General features: G+C 34.3%; 1 protein-coding gene across 1 annotated transcript in view; it reads right to left on the bottom strand.

The window, feature by feature from the left end:
- CHL1 (cell adhesion molecule L1 like) overlaps positions 1 to 22,966 on the bottom strand; it is a 110,057-nt gene that overhangs the window by 69,878 nt on the left and 17,213 nt on the right. The window contains exons 4-7 of the mRNA XM_044656821.1: positions 10,451 to 10,573; positions 6,065 to 6,235; positions 4,888 to 4,935; positions 2,837 to 2,957 (exon numbers count right to left, since the gene is read on the bottom strand). Coding sequence (XP_044512756.1) covers positions 2,837 to 2,957; positions 4,888 to 4,935; positions 6,065 to 6,235; positions 10,451 to 10,573 — 463 coding nt within the window. The remainder of the gene's footprint in view (positions 1 to 2,836; positions 2,958 to 4,887; positions 4,936 to 6,064; positions 6,236 to 10,450; positions 10,574 to 22,966) is intronic.

Here is a 22,966-nt window from a genome sequence, read left to right as displayed (position 1 = left end):
AGCAATGGTATTGTAATGAGATTCCCAACAGGCTGCTTGGGGAGAACATTATCTGCTGGTTTCCTGAGCACACGACCTAACAGGATGCGTACTCCAAGTCTCTTAACTGCTTACTTTTCATTCCTTCTGTTGGTGTGGCAATATGCCAGATCACAAGCTGTTCTATGCCTCAGGTATATGCGAAAACACACACACAAACATACATGCACATACACCTACATACATATACATATACATATTTACAAGTGTATTTTCTTACATTTCAACTTTACCCCTTTCTTTTCCTTTATTTATATAAATCCTTCAGTCCTTCCTTAGCCTAGCATGCTCTAGCATAAAAACTGTTAGCTTGAAAATAGAAAATGTCTATTGAAGAGTATTATATCACCATGAATTGAGTTTACCCAGGAACATGTCTATGAGACAAAAGCATTTCCAGGTCTATTGGATTTTGTGTGTTATATTATTATGACTATTATTGTTTTCAATGGCCTGGTATATGTTAAATGGATAGTGGGGGCACAGCTGGTCTCCAAGGGTGACCTTGCTTTTATAGCTTAAATTGTTCATTGAAGCAGATGAATCTAGGATTTCTAGGCTTAATGCAGCTCTTTGTTCAGCTCCTTCACCTATTTCATCCTGATCTTCTTTTCTTTATTGTGCTATATCATCTTTCTTTTTATTATCCTTAAATGAATTATATATTTCATTCTCCACAAGCAGATAACTATTTTGTACATAACTTACGTTAGTAGCAGAATTATGTCCTTTTCTCTCCCCCAGGCTAAGAATATGGGTTCAATCATTGAATGGATCAGTTTATGCACACACACACACACACACACACACACACACACACACACACACACACCTCAATTCCACATCTAACCCAGACAACCATTGCACAAGTATTTTCTTCTCACGTGGAATGCAAAAGTCCTAGAGATAAATAGGATCTTACAGATCATCCTAGTCTAACTGGCATCTCCATAGAAGTATATACTTGTATAGCATTCCCAACAAGTGAATATTCAATCTCAGCCAGCAGAGATTCTGTGAAAGAGAATTTACCCTGCCCCCAAAGCAATCTCTTCTACAATAAGGAAGTTTGCAACTTTGGTGGAGATTTTGTTGCACCAAACCTAAATTTGGTTCAATACGCCTACCTCCTGCCATTCCTAGGATCGAGAAGCATGAATCTCATACTTTTCCAACTAATAAATCTTAAAATATTTGAAAGCAACTATTATGCATAGTTGAGTCTTCTCATGACCAAATATCCCCAAATCTTTCAACTGATAGGCATGTTTTCTCTTGATCCTGGTTACATTGGCCAGAGGTGCTCTGGCTTATCAATACACTTCAAAAAACATGGCTTCTATAATTAAATATATTAGCTCAAGCCAGGTTTGATTAGAGGCAAATATCGAGAAGTATTCTCTCCCCTGCTGGATGTCATTCCTCTTTAAATGCTTCCTATGACTGCATTTCCTGTTTTGGACACCATCTTGCCATGTTGAGCTGAAAACTGTAGCTTATTTTTCCCTTTGTGATTCTTTGCCCTTAAATAGTATTATCCTTTATCTATATAATTGACCTCGAAATTCTTATACTTGTATTAATAGCATTATATTTATCCTGATGAACTTAGTCATTATTACATTCCACCCAGGTATGAAATCTCAAAATCAACCCAAACTCTTCCCTCTTCATCTCAACTTATATCTAATAACTTGTGAATTCCTATTGATTTAACCTAGAAAATATCTCTTCAAAGTTGTGACTTTCTCTATATTCAGGCAATCTTGTTGTTCAGTCATGTTTGCCTCTTTGAGACCCCTCTTGGGATTGCCTTGACAAAGATACTGGAGTGGTTTGCCATTACCTTCTCCGGCCCATTATATAGATGAAGAAACACAATTATACAGGGCTAAGTTGTCTTGCCCAGGGTTACATAGCTAGTAGGTTTCTTAGGCAGGATTTGAACTGAGGTATTCCCAACTCCAGGCCCACTGCTATATCCACTGTACCACCCAGCTGCCCCAACTCATGAAACTACCATTCAGTTTCATCACCATTTTTTGCCTAGAATGTAGTAGCAATTTGTTAATTAATTTCTCTGTCTTTAGTATCTCCCCTCTCTAAAGTGTTCTTTGCCCAACAGTTACAATATTCTACCTAATGCACAGATTTGTCCATGTCTCTTCCCTCATCAAACTTGGGATGTCAAAAATCAATCAATTAATTAATTAAAAAAAAAACTTGGGATGTCATCTCTCCCTTCTTCCATCAGGGCCAGAGTGACTCTTACCACATCTGGAAGTCTGTCTTCTTGATAGGGATTCATAACATCCTTTGTGTGTATACATGACCCTATTTGGTAATTTAATGGAACCTATGAAACCTACCTCAGAATGTTTTAAATGCAGAAAATACATAGAATTACATAATAAAAGAATTCTATTAAAATATAGTTATCAAAACATAATACACAGTGACACAGTCAAATGAGCAAATTAAAAACCCATCATCTAGCAAGGCTCTATCTATGAGTTAGTGATAATATATCCCCTCCCCTTAGGACTAGCATATACCAAAAGGAGAGAATCAAGTATTAACTTTCATTCTAGCCTACAGTCTGAATTCAAACTAAAGCATGCCCAAACACAAACGCACATACATACACATAAATTCAACTTTAAATACACACAAAAATACAAACACATGTAAAATGCATTTGAATTTTAAAAGCTTTTTCCAGACACATTTAGATTTCATATATTCTCTTTTACAGAGCCTGAATTGACAAGATTATGAAACATCTCCAATTACTCACAGGCCTTCAGCAAAGCACTCCAGCAGCAATGTCCCCCCTTTGATGATGGTGACTGAAGAGTGACTGCCAGAAGTTTCAGGAGGCAAAAGCATTCTGGGTTCTCTTTGCTTGATTAAATTTGCTGTGCAGATGGAAAAGAAATCTTGAGCCCTTTTCAACTGGGAAAGCGATGTTCCTGGAGCACTTAAAGCCTTCCCTTAATACACTTCAGTGGCTTAAATAATTACATCTATTTTTCCATAAACACACTCATTTTCACACCTACATGAAACACGGGTCAGATCAAATAATTGTGGGCAACATAGAGAGCTAAAGAGGTTGTTATTCTGATACATGAATAAACCTTTTCCAAGGTTGAAGGATTTTGTGTAGTCATTACTACCTAAAAGCAACTAGGTCAGTTGATGGCATCACTGCTTATATTTCACCAAATACACACACACACACACACACACACACACACACACACATTGCATTCAGCCACTTCTGGTCATTCTTCCTCTCTCTCTGAATATACATACACACACACACACAAAACATAGTAGTACATGCACACATATGTGGCTAAATGTAGTGTGTACGATGGATCTAAGTATATACACATATAATTACCTAGGCAACAAGAGTTCCTCTTTTCTAGCTCTTTCAGATTTAATGTTTATTTACTAAAAATAACTAATCTTTAATCAGTTTTGATTTTACAAATGAATAAGAATTTCAAGTTTTAATCCTAACATATGTGTTTATGTGTGTGTGCATATATAAACATATTCATGTAAATATTGTCCCAAAGCAGGGAAAAATAATTTCTAGCAGACCATTTTCCCTTTTATGAAATCAATTTTAACCATTTTCCCTTTTATGAAATAAAATAGTTTCGAACTGAATTCCTCAGTCCTTTCCCTTTTCTCTTACAGAACAGTTCATTCATTCCCAGATTTTCTTTCTGACTCCAAACTTTCTCTAAAATGCTTCTTCAAATTCAATCCAACCCAGCACTTCACACATTGGGAAGTAGTCTCTCCTCCTACTCCACTGGTTCTTCTCAGAACTCCCACTTGAAAGGGGGCACCCCTACCAGCCATTTCTCTCTAGACTACATACTTGACTATTTGGATTTTTTCTCTACAGTGTTTCCCATGCTATGTCACCTCAGATCCCCAGATTCTCAGCTTTTGTTTTATGTTTTATCTTTTTTATGCCAGAATGTTTATTCCTTGAGAACAGGAGCTATCTTTCTTTATACTTGCACTTAGCACAGTGCCTGGCATGTAGTAAGTACTTAATAAATTCTCATTAACTAGAGAAATGATGTTGCCACAACTAGATAATGACAAGGTATTACCTTTCCCCACTTACCTTTTGATGTTTCTTTTGCTATAATAATAACACTCAAAGTAGCTAAAAATTCCATGAGATTGCAAAGTTAGGTTTAGACTACCAAATTGGAATTGTTTCCACTCAGATTTCTCTGAGCTACCGATCCTCCCTGATCAATATTTTGGGGTCAACTTGACTACGTCCATAGCACTAAGCCAAAAGAATGCAGGCCTTTTACAGCAAATACACCCAAAATATCCCTATAAATATGTTTTTTTTCTGAAAAAAAAAACTTATGTTTATATAAATTCTACTGCAGATACTTATTAAGGCTGATTTTATTTTTAAGGACCTTGGAAAGTAAATCAACTCTTACTTTCAGAGCAGATAAAAACTATTCTCACAATTATTTTGGTCTAATGAACAAGAATTTAATTGTTAAGAAAAAAATATATTCAAATTCATTTCCCCTAATAGCCAGCTAGCAATATACCACAAACTTCCTTTTAAAACTCATAACATGGAAAATTGTTGGAATCAATGGTTTATTCTTCATTTGGGGAAAAGTTGCTACACTAATATTACAATTTGGGGAATTGTTCTTAAAGAGTTAGGAACAGAGTTTTATGAAGTTCACAGAAGAATTAATTAAGTAAACTAGAAGTGAAAATTATAAAAAGAAGAAAGAATGGAGATGAAATGACAGCTAACTATGTGTATTTTCAACTTACCCTTAGTAACATTCTGTCTGTGTGAACTCGAGTCATTAGCATGCTTTACTGAAATAAACAAAATGGAAACCAAATGCAAACATAACAGAAGATATTAATAACAATAAAACAAAACGAAAAGAAACAAAAAGTCATTTTCTATTTAAAAGTAATGAAAATATATCTAACGTAGATGTGATTTTATTGAAATAGGGACATCCAAGTGAGGGGATCTACCAGTGTGAACCAGCACCTTCTTTGAAATTAATAGTCTTAGAGAATTTATGGAATACAGAGATGGTTCAATGATTTGCCCAGGGTCACACATATATAAGTAAGACTCAAAACAGTCTTTCCTAATTTCATGGGCAACTTTCTATGGTCTACGCAACATTGCGTCTCAAGGATCTCTCTAATGAATCTGATTATAATACTGTTGGTGACCACACTGGAGGACGAAAGTTCTAATGATATTGTTATATTTAGCTTCTTTTGATCCAAGGCAGATCTACCACAATGAAAATCTCACTGTACAGTAGAGCATCTAGTTTGGAGGCTTCATCAGATTTTCACATCAAGAAAATAAAATCATAGTCAACTTAGACAATGAATGAATATGAACCAAAAATGATATACATATTACTCAGATTTCATGTTACTGGGGATAATTTGAGAGATTTTTTTTCCTCTTCCTTCTACTACATTTTGGTGATGCTAGAACTCATATTAGCATCTTTGACAAAAACACAGGGAATAAAAAGGAGAGAGATGATATTACTTTTGGTAGGAAGGGGGATGGGTCAATGTGATTATTCTTGTCCAACTCTTGTCATTTTCTTATGTGAATTTTCACTCACTGGGAACTTTCTGACTAAAATTAGACCTGAGTTAGTGGATAAGAAAGTATTCAAAATCCTTAGACTCTCAACATATACCTTGTACTCTGAGAAACCTTACATTCTGTACTTGTCAAAGCAAATACATTTATTTAGATTTTTTAACCAAATGAAACAGAAAGTTTCATACCCTGAAGCTGTAGACACTTAATTCATCTAGATGAAATCTCTACAATTTAGAAAAACATGGAAGGGAACACCAACCAACAATCATCTACATCAACCAAAATTATATTGTAGGAAGTAGGAGATATTTTCATCAAACATCCTTCACAATGAAAGTGGAAACTATGAAGACTTACAACTGTTCACTGTCAATTTCATTGGCATCTTCTGTACAATAGTTCGTAACCTTGGAAAAGCTGCAAAGCAGCAATAATCATTCCGACTATCATTTTCTTCCACATTTGCAAAGTATAAATCTCCCTTCTGGCTCATGTACACTCTTTCATCCTGTGGGATGTGCTGTAGATCTGGAAAGGACAAACCTCAAGTTGGTGATTAAGTCTTAGTTTGTCTCAAAATATACCAAAATGTTCAATTCTGATAAAGTCGGTCCATCGATCAGCCCCAATCTCCTTCTTTTCTTTCTCAGACTCTGTTGTCTCTTCCCATCTGTAAGGCTAATAATTTTTATAGTTGTATTTTCAGCACCTAGCACTATGCATGGTACCTATTAGTTTCTTAATAAATGTTCATTGAGTTGAACTGAACTATGTTAAATTGAATTTGTTTTATTGGTGCACGTAGAGAAGACACAAATCCTAGGCATTTTTTCTTCTCATTGAGGCTTGATCACATCCTAATCACAAAAACCACAGTGACAGACACCGACTTAGACAATCCCTCCCACCTGCCACCATAAGAAGAGAATTCCCTTGTTTAGAACATTATGCAAATATTAGTTTATCTAAAGTGGTGTTGTTAAGCCCTGGCATTATTGATGCTTTATTAAAAATGTAAATTTAAGATACAGTCTAGAATGTAGGTAAGAGTTCGGTTCCTGAATTTGTATTTTGTTATTTCTTTATTGAATATTTTGTTTTGTTTTGTTTTTGCTAATTAAATATGACACAAAATTCAGGAATCTTCTTAGCCTACAATCTCTACTGATAGAAAAGCAGTGACAATGATGCACACAATGACAATCAAACAAAGAAACAAAAAAATAAATTTCTGCACATGTTTTCAGAAAAGGCTCAGCTAGACTCCATATATATATGCAACTTGTAAGGCCTAGGTCATGATGGTAGAAGGAAATAAACCTAATTTAATATAGGTTTTTTTTTTTCCCATGCCAGATTCACATGCTGCATCACAGATGTACTGATTTCAGTACTCATGAAATTTTGTAATCATTCACAAATGGAAATATCACTCTCACTGCATTTTCTAGTACTCTATAGATCTAATTGTTAAACATTTTACTTTATAGGTATCTATTCATGTTTATGTTTATATAGGCCACATTTTGATTATCATTTTTGTTTATGGATCATGGTAATAGAGATTGGGGTTGAGGGATAAAGAAACAGTGTGAATGGAGAATCAGCCTAGAAACCAGTAAATGTTGACTCTTACAGATACCAGGCATGTGACTCTGGACAAATCACATATCCTTTTAATACTCCAGGTAAATGCCAGAAACTCCATTATTCAAAAAGTAAAAAGAAAGGAAAAGGAAAGAAGAAAAATGAGAAGAAAAGGGAATATGAGAAAAGGAAAGGAGAGAAATGAAAAAAGAGGACACAAGAAAAGAAAAAAAAATTAAAACATTTAAAATCAATTAAAATAGATTACTGAAATTACTCAGAGATAGAGCTGAAAGAAAGAAAGAAAGAAAGAAAGAAAGAAAGAAAGAAAAGGAAGGAAGGAAGGAAGGAAGGAAGGAAGGAAGGAAGGGTAAATGGATGCATGAATGGATGCATCAGAGAGAGAGAGAGAGAGAGAGAGAAAGAGAGAGAGAGAAATGGATGGATGGGAGATGGGGAGAAAGCAAGGGAGGGAAGAAGGATGAGAGAAAGAGAGAAGAGAGAGGAGAGAGAGAGATAGAGAAAGAGAGAGAGGACAGATAAAGAATGTATTAGTAACTAGCTATACCAAATACTCTATGAAGTATAGGGACTATGAATACAAACAAAAAGCAAGAGAAACTTTACATCAAAGAACTTTTATTAAGATGATATTACTCTAAAGAGATTGATTGGGACCTATTGCATAACTCAAAGTTTTAGAGAGTTGCCTGGGGCATTGAGAGACTAAGAAATTTGTCGAGTCATATAGAAAGCATATGTCACAGTTTTTAACTCAGGTATTCCTGATCTCAAAACTAGCATTTTATTGGTTATGGCATGTTATCCTGTGTGTACCATATTATGTTACAAATATGATATGATGTGATGTGACATGGTGTGATATAATTTATATGACAAGAGTAATATAATTGTGGTGTCTGTATATATGCACAAATGTTTGTATGTATATGTATTGCAAGGCTGTTCATATATAAAGTTGTATATCCACAGGAACACATTTATAAGCACCTATATATGTGTATATATAGAAAAAGAGAGAGTTGTCAAACTTGGGTTCTGCAAGCCTCTGGTGCTCCTACAAAACTCCTGGATAAAGCTTAGAATAAAATGTAATTGGGTAAAAGGTTAATATAATCAATAAAAATATATCAGAAATAATGTGAATTTCAGATTTTCTGACCCAATATGCTGCAATTAGGGCTCTATTTCAGTTTGCATTTGATAAAACCAGGATATCAGGACTTCCCAGATGAGGAGACTACTTCTAATGATGCTAGTAGGAACTTTTTCTACAACTTAAAATCTTTAATTAGACCAATGAAGATTAAGTAAATTATTTATACTCATGCAATAATTTTATGTACAAAAGCTAATGACACCCTAAGGGACAGAATGGAGGATCAATGGAATAGACTTGAGTTAAATGACCTCAGCAAGATAGTGTATGATAAACCCAAAGATCCCAACTTTGGGGACAAAAACCCACTATTTGACAAATAAAACCAAATGCAATCAAAATTAAAAGGAAAGCAACAAATTGGGAAAAAACTTTATAACTAAAACTTCTGACAAAGAACTAATTCCTCAAATTTATAAACAACTAAACCAATTATATAAAAAAATCAAGCCATCCCCCAATTGAAAATGGGCAAGGGACATCAATAGGCAGTTTTTAAATAAAGAAATCAAAACTATCAATAAGCACATAAAAAGTGCTTTAAATCACTTATAATTAGAGAAATGCAAATAAAAACAACTCTGAGGTACCACCTCAGACCTAGCATATTGACTAACATGTCAGCAAAGAAAAGTAATAAATGCTGGAGGGGATGTGGCAAAATGGGATCACTAATGCTTTGCTGGTGGAGTTGTGCATTGATCCAAACATTCTGGGTGGCAATTTGGATCTATGAGCAAAGGGCTTTAAAAGACTGCCTGCCCTTTAATCCAGCCATACCACTGCTGGATTTTTACCAAAAAGAGATAATAGGGAAAAATATGTGTACAAAAATATTTATAGCCATGCTTTTTGTGGTAACATAAAATTGAAAAATGAAGAGATGCCCTTCAATTGGGGAATGACTGAACAAGTTGTGGTATCTGTTGGTGATGGAATACTATTGTGCTAAAAGTAATAATAAACTGGAGGAATTCCATGTGAACTGAAATGACTTCCAGGAATAGATGCAGAACCAGGAGAACATTGTATACAGAGACTGATACACTGTGGTACAATTGAACATAATGGACTTCTCTACTAGTAGCAATGATCCAGGAAAATTCTGTGGGACTTAGGAGAAAGAATGCTATCCACACACAGAGAAAGAACTGTGGGAGTAGAAACACAGAAGAAAAACAATGGTTGATCACATGGTTTGATGGGGATACGATTGGGGATATAGACTCTTGATAATATGAAAATAGGTCTTGATCAATGATACATGTAAAATCCAATGGAATTGCTTGTTGACTATGGGATGGGGTTGGGAGGAGGGGACAGAAAGAACATAAATCATGCAATGATGGAAAAATAGTCTTAATTAATTAATTTAATTAACTTTAACTTAAAAAACTATATCTAGAATATATAGACAGTATACTACTTTTTAAAGTAAAAAAAAAAAAAGCCAATGACACCATTTCTTTCTGTTGCTCTGCATCTGACTTTCTTTCTATCCCTATCTGCCTCTCTCTGTCTTCATTTCTTTTTCCCTACCAATTTCTTTCTGTCTCTATCTGCTTCTGTACTTGCCTGGTCTGTCTCTGTCTTTCTCTCTCCCTCTCTCTTTTCATTAATCTGGTTCCACTAAAGGCCAAATGATCATAATTTCTGTCCCTACTTACTTATTTTTCTAAGTTTAGCATTAGAAACATTATGATAAAATGGTAGATGAAGAGCCTCCATAGAATCAAACTGACCTGGAATTAAATCTGCCTCTGGCTTACCACCTCACTGTGAGATTGAACAAAACATTTCAAGGATTCCAGGCTATTCTCTGTGATGAAAATTAGCAGGATTGGTGATCATATATTTTGGTTGAGGTTGTTTTCTCTCTGTGAATGCCTTACAGTCATGAAATCCCACATCCCAATAAAAAAAAAGTTCATAAAAATTGGATTCTTACCTTTTCAGTGGAAGAAAACAGTACTCACCAATATTCATCCAGTATATATGAAGTGGAGGGATGCCTTTTGGAGGGTTACAGTGTAGGACTATAGAATTTCCCTCTTCTACTTCAAGAGGCTCAATTTTTTCCTTTGGAAATTTAGGTATATCTGAGGAAAACATGAAATTTTCATTAATCTTTACATCAACAAGTTACATATCTCCTTCATTTGAGGAATTCCCCACACTAGCCATCTTTATTTCAAACTTGCTTCATCCCATGACTCCCTAACTACTTCTAGTCTATTGTCAGAGGCAAGTCCCTACCCAAACCCCATGCTTTTGGACTTCCTTGAAGGTCTTTCTTCTTCCATCATAAAAGTTCTTTGAAGGGTAAGTTTTCTTTTGCTCTCTGTTTGTATTTATATTCCTTACACTTAATAAAATATTTGGTACATTGAGAATTCCTAATGAATATTTTGTCATTTCTCTCTCTCTCTCTCTCTCTCTCTCTCTCTCTCTCTCTCTCTCTCTCTGTCTACCTGTCATTTCTTCAGCTCTATTTATCTCTTATGCATGTCAGTAATATATTTTAAATGATATTTAGTTGATTTTAAAAGTTTGCTGATATATTTAGCTTTCACATTACAATAATTTTAAGTAACTCCCAACTCAAACTCTCCCTTGTAATAAACTGAAAAAACAATTAAACAAACCAAAGTGACACAAATTGACCTATCTGATAATGTGTACAATAATTTGCCAAAGCAATCACTGCCCTTTCTGGAAACAGCAGTAGACGTGCCATGATCTATTCACAATATTGCTGTTATTATTATTACCTCAGAACTCACAAGTGAATGTTTTTTAAAATTAATTTCATTTCATGGAATATTCCCCAAACATATGTAAAAATTTTTATGCTTTGATTCCTTGATTTTCTCCTTCTGTTCTGCCCAATCCTCCTCATTGAGAAATCAAGCAATTTGATTTTGATTATAATGCAGTCATGCAAAATATATTTTCATACTAACCATGTTGCAAAAGAAACTATGAGCAAAATAAAAAACATTTTTTAAAAATTGTTGTTCAACCTACATTCAGAATTTTTCAGTTCTCTCTGTGAAGATAAATGCAACTTTTTAAAGCATTAGTGCTTTGGAATTATCTTGTTTCTCTATCTTGATAAGAATAACTATGTCTTTCTCAATTGATCATTGTTATAATATTGCTCTTACAACCTTCTGTTTCTGAACTTCAATTCTTATTCAGTCATTTTTCTAGTCTTTTTTTATTTTCTTGACCCCATTTGGAGGTTTATTTTTGAAGATACTGGAGTAATTCACCATTTCCTTCTCCAAATCATTTTGTAGATGAGGAAGCTGAAGCAAAATGGACCAAGTGATCTTCCTAGGGTCACCCAGCTAGTAAATGTTTGAAGCCAAATTTGAACTCAGGAATATGAGTCTTCCTCTATCTTCTGTACCATCAAGCAAAACATTTTGCTTTGTTCTTACTGTACAGCAGTTTATATGTCTTCCCAGGTTTTTCTGAAGCCATCATAATCATTTCTTATAGTCCAATAGTATTCCATCAAAATAATATATCACAATTTATGGATCCATTACTCAACTGATAGAAATCCTCTTGATTTCTAATTCTTTATCATCACAAAAAGAGCTTCAATACACTTTTTTTATAAAGAGGTCCCTTTTTCATTTTTCTTTGATCTCTTTGGGATACAGACATACCAGTTGTATTGCTAGGTCAAAGGTATGCACAATTTTATAGCCATTAGGGCACACTTACAAATTGTTTCTTCAAAACGGTTAGAATAGTCCACAACTCCACTAATAGTCTATTAATTCCCAATTTGTCCACATCACCTATGGTATTTATCAATTTCCTTTTCTATTATGTTACATCAACTTGATACGTGTGAGGTAGTATCTCAGTGTCATTTCAATTTGCATTTCTCTAATCAGTAGTAATTTAGAACTTCTTTTCCTGTGAATGTTGGTAGCTTTTATTTCTTCTTTTGAAAACTACATGTTCATGTCCTCTTATTATTTATCAACTGGGATCTTATTTTTTATGTTTTGCACAGTTCCTTATATTTTGGAGAAATACCTTTATCAGCAAAAAAATTCTGCAACTCCCCCCCCATTTCCTCTTTTATTTCTAATTTTAGCTACATTGATTTTGTTGGGGGGACAGTTAATATAATTCATTAATAATAATTCAACTTCATATAATCAAAATTATCTATTTTACTTCCCCTAATCCTTTCTATCTATTGTTTGGACATAAATTACTCTTTTATACATAAATATGTCAGATATGTTTTTTCAACAATCCTTCTAATTTACTTCTGATGTCACCCATTATGTCTGAATCATTTGTGCATTTTTTATTTGAACTTGATATAAGATGTAAAATATTGATCCAAGCCTAGTTTCTATTTGACTGCTTACCAGTTTTCTAAGCAATTTTGGTCAAATATTGAATTCCTACTCTTAACTTTGGGTCTTTGGGTTTAACATATATTCAATTACTATGGCCATTTACTAATGTGTATTGTGTACTTAATCTATTCCACTGATCCATCACTCTATTTCTTAGCCAATCATAGATTGTTTCGAAGATTATCACTTTCTAATACAGTTAGAAATCTGGAACTGCTAAGTCATCTATATCTTAACATTTTTCCTCCTTTCACATTTTTTTATCTTTTGTTCTTCCAGATGAATTGTGTTACTATTTTCTCTAGCTCTTTAAAATATTTGTTGGTAGTTTGACTAGTATGGCACTAAGTAAATTAACTTAGGTAGAATTGTGGTTTTTATTATCTACCCATGTGCTTCTTTGGTTTTGTGAACTAGGGAGATTGTGGTCAGTGCTCTTTTGGACTGTACTCTGGTCCTTATCCAGGAAAAGTCCCTTTCTCCCTTTGACTCAATAAAGATACTGTTCCTCAGAGTCAATGATCCCTTTCAGCCAAAAGAACTATTGCCCCTCAAACTTTGTACCCCTTCTTGACTGAAAGTGCTCATCTCTCTCTTTAAACTATGAACCAGAATGCAAACTATAGCCAGTGGGGCAGATGCAGCCCCCTGAAATGTTCTATCCCACCAGCAATATTATTCCTGATCAGACGAATGCAATTAGTAGGATACAATACAATGAAACTTCGAAAGAGTTGCCTTGGACGCAGACTGACAGATGAGCATTTCCTTTCCTTTGGCCCCCTCTTTAAAAAGTTTACCCATCACTGGTATAGGCAATAGTGTTGCCCAACAGCATCTGGTCTTTCATCCAATGTTATCACAGAGGTATCCTATACTCTCTTTTTCTAATTTATCATGTTTTCCAAGTTACATGTACATATAATTTAAATATTTTATTACATGTTGCAATCCATATTTTCTCCCTCCCTCTCCCCCATTCCCCAAGACAACAGGTAACAGAATAGAGATTTTACCTGTAATATCATGCAATTTACATATTTCCATGTTCATCATGTTGTAAAAGAAAATACATATTAAGAAAAATATCTCATGAAAGAAATGAAGTGAAAAGTGATTTGCTTCAGTCCACATTCAGAATCCATCACCTCCTTCTATAATAGTGCATAACCTTTTTCTTTTTTCTTTTTTACCATGTATATATATTTTATATAAAATGTGCAACATAACAATAATGTAATATATATGATTTGTTATAAATCCATATTGAATTATAATAAATATGCTTATCCAAGAGAAACAAATTCTCACATCAACTGTAACCAAAAATCTGTCTCATTCTTTTTTAGCTTCTCTCCCACCCCTCTCCAACAAGATGGTAAGTAATATGATATGACTGTACATATATTATCATACAACACATGTTTCTCTGTCATCTTGTGAAACAAAACACATATTGCTTATACTAGAGAAAAGTTCATGGGGGAAATGAAGAATGATTATAGTTCATGATTATTTCATAATCATAGGATAATTTCACAGGGTTTAGTTTGTTGATATTTCCTGAGCTCTCTGGGGATCTTTGATCTCTCGGTTCTTTTTCTTCATGAGTCCCTTGAACTTGCTGTGGATCCTTGCACTGCTAATAGTAGCTAATCATTCAAGGCTGATTATCACACATTATTCCTACTACTGTGTACAGTGTTCTCCTGATTTATAACCTCAAACCAGTTGTGAGTTTCCCTTATTTTCTATGGCATGAAAGTTTTAGAAGTTGCAACAGATTCTGTCACCTCCACCTAATCCCACCCCTGATGTTTCATCCATGGGGAATCTCAGTCAACCTCCTCCCCCATTTCAGAGCTCTCTGTTTATGACCTCCTCTGTCATCTTGGCCTAGAAGGATGCCTTATTCAGACCACATTGATTCTGCTATTCTAAATTTGATTTGAAGCATTATTCTGAAGTGGTTTGGAAATAATGTTCAGTTGAAAATATCGGTCTGGTTAAATTAAGAAGAAAATGTGAATTACAGGGTCCCCAAATTCCCTGAAAGAATGAGGAGAAAGCAAAGGTAAACACTGAATCGAATACACAGAGGGTTCCCAGATGAATTACTCCCAAAAAGGAATCTGTGAAATGGAACTGTCTTCTAAAGGAAAAGCGTTTCCTGTATTTTGTAAGTTTGTTGGGTTCTTACCATGAAGACAAGCCCTAACTTAGTTAAATGGGTTCAAAGCTGCTATGCTGGCTAGCCAGTCACTACCATGAACAATAAATAAGCAGCTTGACACCAGAACCAGCAAGATGAATCCCAGGCCAAATGCCAACATATAAATATTACATGAAAGCAATCATTGAAACTTGATTATGAAATCCTATTCCAACTCTTAAGGTCAGGGAGGCATGTGAAAGTTCATCCAATATATCCCCCTGCCTGATGGAATCTATCCAGGGGATAACTACATTTCTATCTTCTGAGCAGAAAGGCCAAAGTTCACAATAGACTGCCATTATTCTTATTAGCCTAAAGAGCCCATACGTTTATTAGGACATTTCTTCTTCGAATGCTTGATACCTCCCTTTCACTATTTCCCCATTCTTTTCATCCTTGTTCTCTAGAGGTTGAGGGAATTTGCTGACATTTCTCTAATCAGTGTACCAGCTGGGCACAATGAATCACGTTTTTGTCTCAATTCAAGGACCCTTTCAGACTCTTCTTTGCAGGGTGTATGCCATTTGTCCAGTGCAAGGCCTTTTCAAGTTCAGGCGGCAGGCTTTGATTGACTTTGGACCCTCAGTCACATGACCATGCATCAAGGAAAACCTTCCTCCTGAAGTTAAATTCACGTCTCTTCTCTTACGATATTCAGCATTTTGAGGTAAGTTGCTAGTTCCTGGAGAATCTATAACTAATTTTGTGTAGGTTAATGCTTTAACAGGGGAAAGAAACTACTATTGATGCAGCAGAATTTCATGTATTTCTTAAAAAGAAATGTTACTTCCCAATTCCCACCCCAGCAACCACCTTGCAAAAAATCTTTTCTTTTACAAAGAAAAACAAACCATCACATTTGCCAGAATGGCAGAATTTGAGGGCTGAAACGTCTATTTAGTCCAATTCATCCTGGAAAGAATATACTCAATACCATATTCAAAAAGTGATTTTTCAGCTCTGTTTTAAGACTTCCAAGAAGAGGAATACTTGTCCCTTTTCAAGATAATCCCATTATACTTTGAGGCAGCCCTAATTATTAAGAAGTTTGGGAATTTTTGCTTTTGTTGGGTTTCCTGACATCAAAAAGAAAGTTGCATGAAAAATGATAAATTTATTGATCAATTTATTGATTGATCCATAATCTATCATAGTTGGTTATTATCATCCCTAGGTTTTTTTAAACAATCAGTATTACTCTTTTAGTGTGAATATATAAGTTATTGTTCAATATGTCCATATTCATATGGAGTAAAATTTTTTATCATAAATATTGATACATATTGTACTTTTATCAGGTTGAAGACTTTCTCTGATATTTGACTTATAGACCATAAAAAGCAGGTTTAAGACTTTATGATAAGAGCCATGCATGCATTTACTTAACCTCAAAAATGTCCAAGCTGGAGGACATCCTCCCATGTGGCTTGTTGAGTAAATGAGGAAGGGTATCATCTGGACCTTTAATCTGTGACATTTTGCCCTCACCCAACTCAAGGAGATAAGCATTTCCATTACATGCCTTTAGTCAGTGATAGGTGTACATCCTGTCCATCTTATGAACAGAGGTTACCCTTATCTTGCCTCTCTTATGATTACACATAGAAAATTTCCAACCTATTTTAGGCACTCCATGACCATTTGTCACTTCACTCAATTGCCCTATATTGGGTGAGATTCTGCTTTCTGGATGGTTGCTCATCTTAAGCCCACTCTTAGGATTTGGCTGGAAATCTGCCTGCTCATTGATTCAGCACCACCAACTTGGTAGTGGGATCATCAGTAAGAATTTGTGTTCTGTGCTCACCGTCTAGATTCTCTGGGTGTTCTAAAGATTATGAAATCAGTAGTGGAAAGCAAAGGGGTAGCTCAGGTCATGAGGAAGGTATGAGATCCCATTCATTAAAAGGTGGTAGGTCCCCTTAATAAATTGGCTCAGAGTTCTGACTTGTTGTTGGGTTTTTAAATTGATTTCAGAATGGACATCTTTTATGATAGTTGCCTGTTTGTAAGTTCTAACCATTATTCTTAGTTCTCTCTTCTGACATCATATAAAAATAAAATCTAATTTCTCATTCATATGACAGTAATCAAATACTTGCAAGAAGTTCATATATTCTGAATATTCATTTTTCTTTCCTAAACACCTTTAATTGTCTCAATCTATTCTTATAAAGACACATCTCTGGACAGTTTCCAGCTTATTAATGTCTTTATTAACTGTGGCACTAATAATTGAATAAAATACTCGGTAATAACTGACCATGGAAACAATACAGCCCAAAATTTTATGTGGAGTGTTTTGACATTGCACCACTGATCTGTACTGGGCTTATAATCCACCAAAGCCCCCAGTTCTTTTTTAGATAAACTTTTCTCTTCATATGACTATGAGTCCTCATCAATTATTTGTTTGATTGTTTTATGAAACCAAGTGTAAGACTTACATTTTCTCCCTACTGAATTTCTTCTAATTAGATTCAGTCCAATTCTCTAGGCTGTACTTAACAAGTCCTTCCACTAGTGCTGAGTGAAACCAAACCAAATTAAAATGTAATTTAGGAATGTTTAAGACTTCAATTTTTTAAAATGACTGTTTGGGGGCAGGTAGGAAACACAATAGACAAAGAACCAGGCCTGTCGTCAGGAGGACCTCAGTTCAAATCTGACCTCAGACAATTCCTAGCTGTCTTACCCTGAGGAAGACACTTAACCCCAATTGCCTAGCCTTTTCTGCTCTTCTGCCTTAGATTTAGAACTTGATCTTGATGTTATAACATAAGGTAAAAGTTTTTAAAAATAAAATAAAACGAATGATTAATAAAACATTTTATTATGTAATTAGAAAATATTCAATGGCATAAATAATAATAATAATATATTGAAAGGCAAAAAAAAAGTCCTCATCCTTAGGTTCTTTCAAAAGAATCAATTCATTTGGGGCAGATGGGAAGTCCTAGGTTCAAATTTGGCCTCAGTCACTTCCAAGCTGTGTGACTCTGGACAAGTCACTTATATTCCATTGCCTAGCCCTTACTGCTTTTCTGCCTTAGAACCAATATATAGTATTGATTCTAAGATGAAAGGTAAGGGTTTAAAAAAAAAGAATCAATTCATTCTATTTTCATATGATGATATAATGCATCACTACTCTCATGAATATTTATTTTTAAAATCTAAGTCTGTGAATTCCATCTGAAGTCATATTTGTTTATTCTAGGAACTCCCATTTGAGTTTCAGATTTGTGTTATCTCTGTATTTTAAGAGATTTATTTTTAGTAAATATTTCTAGTTTTATCCTATGAGATCCTGACTGTGCTTCCAATGAACTTTTTTGAAATCTGATTGGATTTATGTCAGACTATGCTCAGATTTCCTATCCTTTTTTTTACAAATTATAGGAGAGATGGCTTCTCCCCCCCACCCCCAGAATTATTTTAAAACCAGAAAACAGTTATTATATGTCAGTGGATGTTAGGATATATTTCTCCCTCTATCTTTTGAAGGATGAAGTTTAAGTTATGAGCTGCTCTGATTTCAGAAAGAAAACGCCAAAAGATGGCTAGAAAATTAAAACCCATCATCATTTCTGTCATTATGTTATTATACTTCCTTCTAGGCTTCAATTTGTTTCCCAAACTCTTCATCTATTTCCAATTTTGGCACAGGTTGCCTGTAGTATAATGATAAAATCACTTTTTTTCCCTCTCTTCATTGCACTATACTAAATGCCTTCCAGTGTTTTTCACTGTTTTTTTTCCACATCAGAACACTTTCTTAATATATAATATGCCCCCACAAACTTTTAATCTATCATGATTGTTTTCCATATGATATATTAATCTACAACTATGTTCCAGTTAAGAGGTTTATCTCACCATATCTCAGGAATAAATATGGTTTACTATTTATCTCTTTTTAGTCTGACAGTGTAAGCAATATTACACATTCACAATTCCATGCCTTTATATGGAGAAACAAAATATTAAAACTTGATAGATCAACTGGCATCATTTTGTTATGATACCAAGTTATTTATTCCAGTTTAAAAATTCCAACACATATCTATTGCAATTTACTCTAGAAGTAAGTATGCTTTCTATTTCATAGGATTTGAACTAGTAGGTCCAATGATAAGTTAGTGAGTTGGTTTTCCCAAGAGCTAGCAAAACTAGAAGATAGGGGAAATTGAAGTAGAAATCTTACAGGGCACATGGGAATAGCTGATATGTATTTTATAATAAGCAAGCTTGCAAGCTTAGTATTGTATCATGTCAAACTTAATCAAGATTTACTCTGTGACTATATTTTGGTATAAAGTTCATTAAGACACTATTAAAACCTTTCATCAGTGAGCCTCCTTCATTGAACATTGGGAAAATCTAACGATTAAGAAAGATGATGACAGACCAGAGCCCTAGTGTTCACATATCAAATTTAATCAAGCTTATTTAAGATACTGTCTAAGTCTAAATTTCAAAGTCAAGCACAGCATTGGAAATCAATTCTTATTTCACAAATCCCTCTTTCACTATATTATGAACATGGAAATATGAATTGTATTAAACACATGTACAACCTATATTACCTGATATCTTGGAGAGGTGGGAGGGAGGGAGAGAGCATTGCTAGTAAAATGTATAGTTATTTCAATTATATTGAGAGGTAAAAAAATACTTAAAATAAAAGTTAAAAAACAAAACAAAACAACAACTCCCAAATCACTTTAATCAGATGGTACATTCTGTGGATTAGATCTTTTTTGAAGTTTCTGAAGTTTTAACTGGGCCAATTGATATTTGAAATATCATCACACATAAAAAACATGTTATGACTGGAGAGACCTCCAGGAACTGATGCAGAGCGAAAGGAGCAGAGCCAGAAGAACTCTATACACAGAGACTGATATACTGTGGTAAAATTGAATGTAATGGACCTCTGTACCAGCAGCAATACAATGACCCAGGACAGTTCTGAGGGATTTATGGTAAAGATGCTGCCCACATTCAGAGGAAGGACTGCAGAAGAGGAAACATATAAGAAAAACAACTGCTTGAACGCATGGGTCAGGGTGGACATGACTGAGGGTGTAGACTCGAAACTACCACACCAATGCAACTACCAACAATTTGGAAATTGGTCTTGTTCAAGGACACATGACAAAACTAGTGGAAACGCGCATCGGCCAAGGGTGGTGGGGGGCGCGGGGGGGGGGGGTTGAAGGGGAAAGGGGAGCATGAATCATGTAACCATGTTAAAAATGAATATTAATAAATGTTAAAAAAAAAGATAAAAAAAAAAAAACATGTTATAATTGGGTCATCCAATCCACAACCAATTTTGAATAAACCCCAAAACTTTTACTATCAAAAGCTAATGTATTAGGTTAAAAGGCACCTAAGGGGCATAGTGGATAGAGTGCCAATTCTGGAGCCAGGAAGATCTGAATTTAAATCTGGCCTCAATAATCTACTAGCTGTGTGACCCTGGGCAAGTCACTTAACTCTTTTTGCCTCAGCTTCCTCATCTGTAAAATGAGTTGGAGAAGAAAAAGGCAAATCATTCCAGTATCTTTGCCAAGAAAGCTCCAAATATGGTCATAGTCAGACAAAACTGAAACAACTGAAAAAATTACATGAGAACACCTCAAAATTTTGTTCCAATTCCAAATCTATGATGTCATAAACTTTAAAATAAACAAACTAAAACAATAGCAACAACAATATATTGATGGAAAAAATGCTTTTCATCAATAGCCAAGAAGTTCAACATTCTGATTCAATGTAATTTATGCAAAATACAAGTACATAATGATCCAGTTATTTCTTGAATGAAGGGTTATGGTAATAACAAAACTGAGTTGGAGATGTTAACCCTAAGCTCCTATCAACATCTTTGAATTTTATTATTATCAACTCCTGTCTTGTAGGCAGCTGTAGATTTCCATGTTGTAGTGACATCATTTAAACTATTGAATTATGTTTATTAAACATGTATTAAGTGTATGCTTTCAATCCCCACAGAATTATGAATATTTGAAAGTCAAGGACTACATTTATTATTCTTAGTATCCAAGACTAGTAACATACATTGATGCATACATTTGGTGGTTAATCAATGTTGAATTGATTTGAAATCTAATTAACATGAATGATAACAACATATAAGTTAATTAAAATGAAGAGAAAAATATATAAAGGATTTATGAAGGAGAACCATGAGAAAGAATTTCATCAATGAAATGTATGTATGAAAAAAACATTGGCTGGTCACTTGGTAAGAACAAGGGGATAACTGATTGAACCTTATATGGTGACATCTGGAGAGAACAAGGAAATCTCATTCCTTTATGACTCTGTCCACCATGGCAAACCAATAGAAAACTATGGCCAAGAGACCACAGAATGCTCTAGAATGGTTCCATTTTCATCTTTGTATGTTGTCATGGATCCAATTGAGTTTTTTAAGTATTCCTATATTATTATGAGTACATGATAATACAACAATAAATGTTTTTGTGGTTCCTATGAATCAGGCACCATGCTAAGTGTTTTATAACTATTATCAAATTTAATCCTCACAACAACCCTAGTACATAAGGGCCAGTATTATACTCAACAAATTTTACATATAAGGAAATTGACACCGAGTGCTTAAATGACTTGCCCAGGATGACGCAGAGAATAGATTTGAAATCAGGAACTTCTCATTCTTATCCAACTGGCAAAAGTCTTTCAAAGGCTTCCATTTTAGGGAAAAGTCCAGGCCAGACATGCTTCATTGCTCTCCCACCTGTTTCCGTACCAAAGATAAATGGATACCTTCTCTTCCCATATTTTCAACTCTATTTGTTTTCTATCTCAATTGAATGTAACTTCCTTGAAGGCAGGGTCTGTCTTGAATTTTGCTTGTATTTGCTTGTATTTGTCACCTTGGCCCTTTCTTGGCTTTTGAAAAACACATAATAAATGTTTATTGCCTTTTCTCATCATTTATTTAGTGAAAACATTGTTTGATAGAAATAAAATTGATAGTATTGTGCAACAGAAATAAAATTGAAAATTTTTGAGGCTCAAATACCTGAGAAATGATGTCACATTTTACAGCACTTTGTAATTTGGAAAGCACTTTTTTGAAAGCAGTTTCTGTGAAGCAGCCAATAATGGTAGGATCATCTCCATTTAAAAGCAAAAAACTCAGAGTATTAATGACTTAGCCATATCTATAAATTTTTAATTTTCAGAAACTAGACTTGAACTTTGATCTTCTGACTCCAAGTCTAGAACTTTTTTTCCCCCCAGGTCATGGACTGTTTTTTATTTTTATGAATCTCCTTTAATTTAGCATATTTTGATTTTTCTGAGGTACCTTTAAGTTCCTTGATTTCTCAGTGTATATTGTTTTCCAAACCTTTTTTTTAGATGTTTTTTTTTTTAATTTGATTTGTTTTTATTCCTTTCTCCCTACTGGGGCATTTTGTCTATCCTTTCTTTATAATGGTATCATTTTTTTTTTTAAAAAAAAGTGCATACACAGAACATATAAGAGATAAAGTAGAGAAATAAATTGAGTAATTTCCTCTAAGGCTACTTCAGCTTTTTAAAATGTCCTAGGATACCCTAGTTAATGAAGCAATTGTTTCTGTGACTCTACTAAGTGTATCACTGTATTATCCTTTTATGCTCAACCCCACATCAGTAAATGAATCAGTGACTTAATAGGCATTTGTTAAACACCTACTTAAGTCACTTTGCTTAGTGCTCCATGTTTGCTCCTAGAAAAAGAAAAATGCAAAACAGTCCGTCTTCTAGAAACTTAGATTGGATACAATAAGAACACATATAAAAATAAAATGTATACACAATCATTACAAAATTATTTC

Source organism: Gracilinanus agilis, chromosome 1, assembly GCF_016433145.1.
Source record: "Gracilinanus agilis isolate LMUSP501 chromosome 1, AgileGrace, whole genome shotgun sequence".
NCBI classification, from domain to species: domain Eukaryota; kingdom Metazoa; phylum Chordata; class Mammalia; order Didelphimorphia; family Didelphidae; genus Gracilinanus; species Gracilinanus agilis.
The sequence above is the reverse complement of the archived record's forward strand: the minus strand, read 5'-3'. Positions and strand labels throughout refer to the sequence as shown.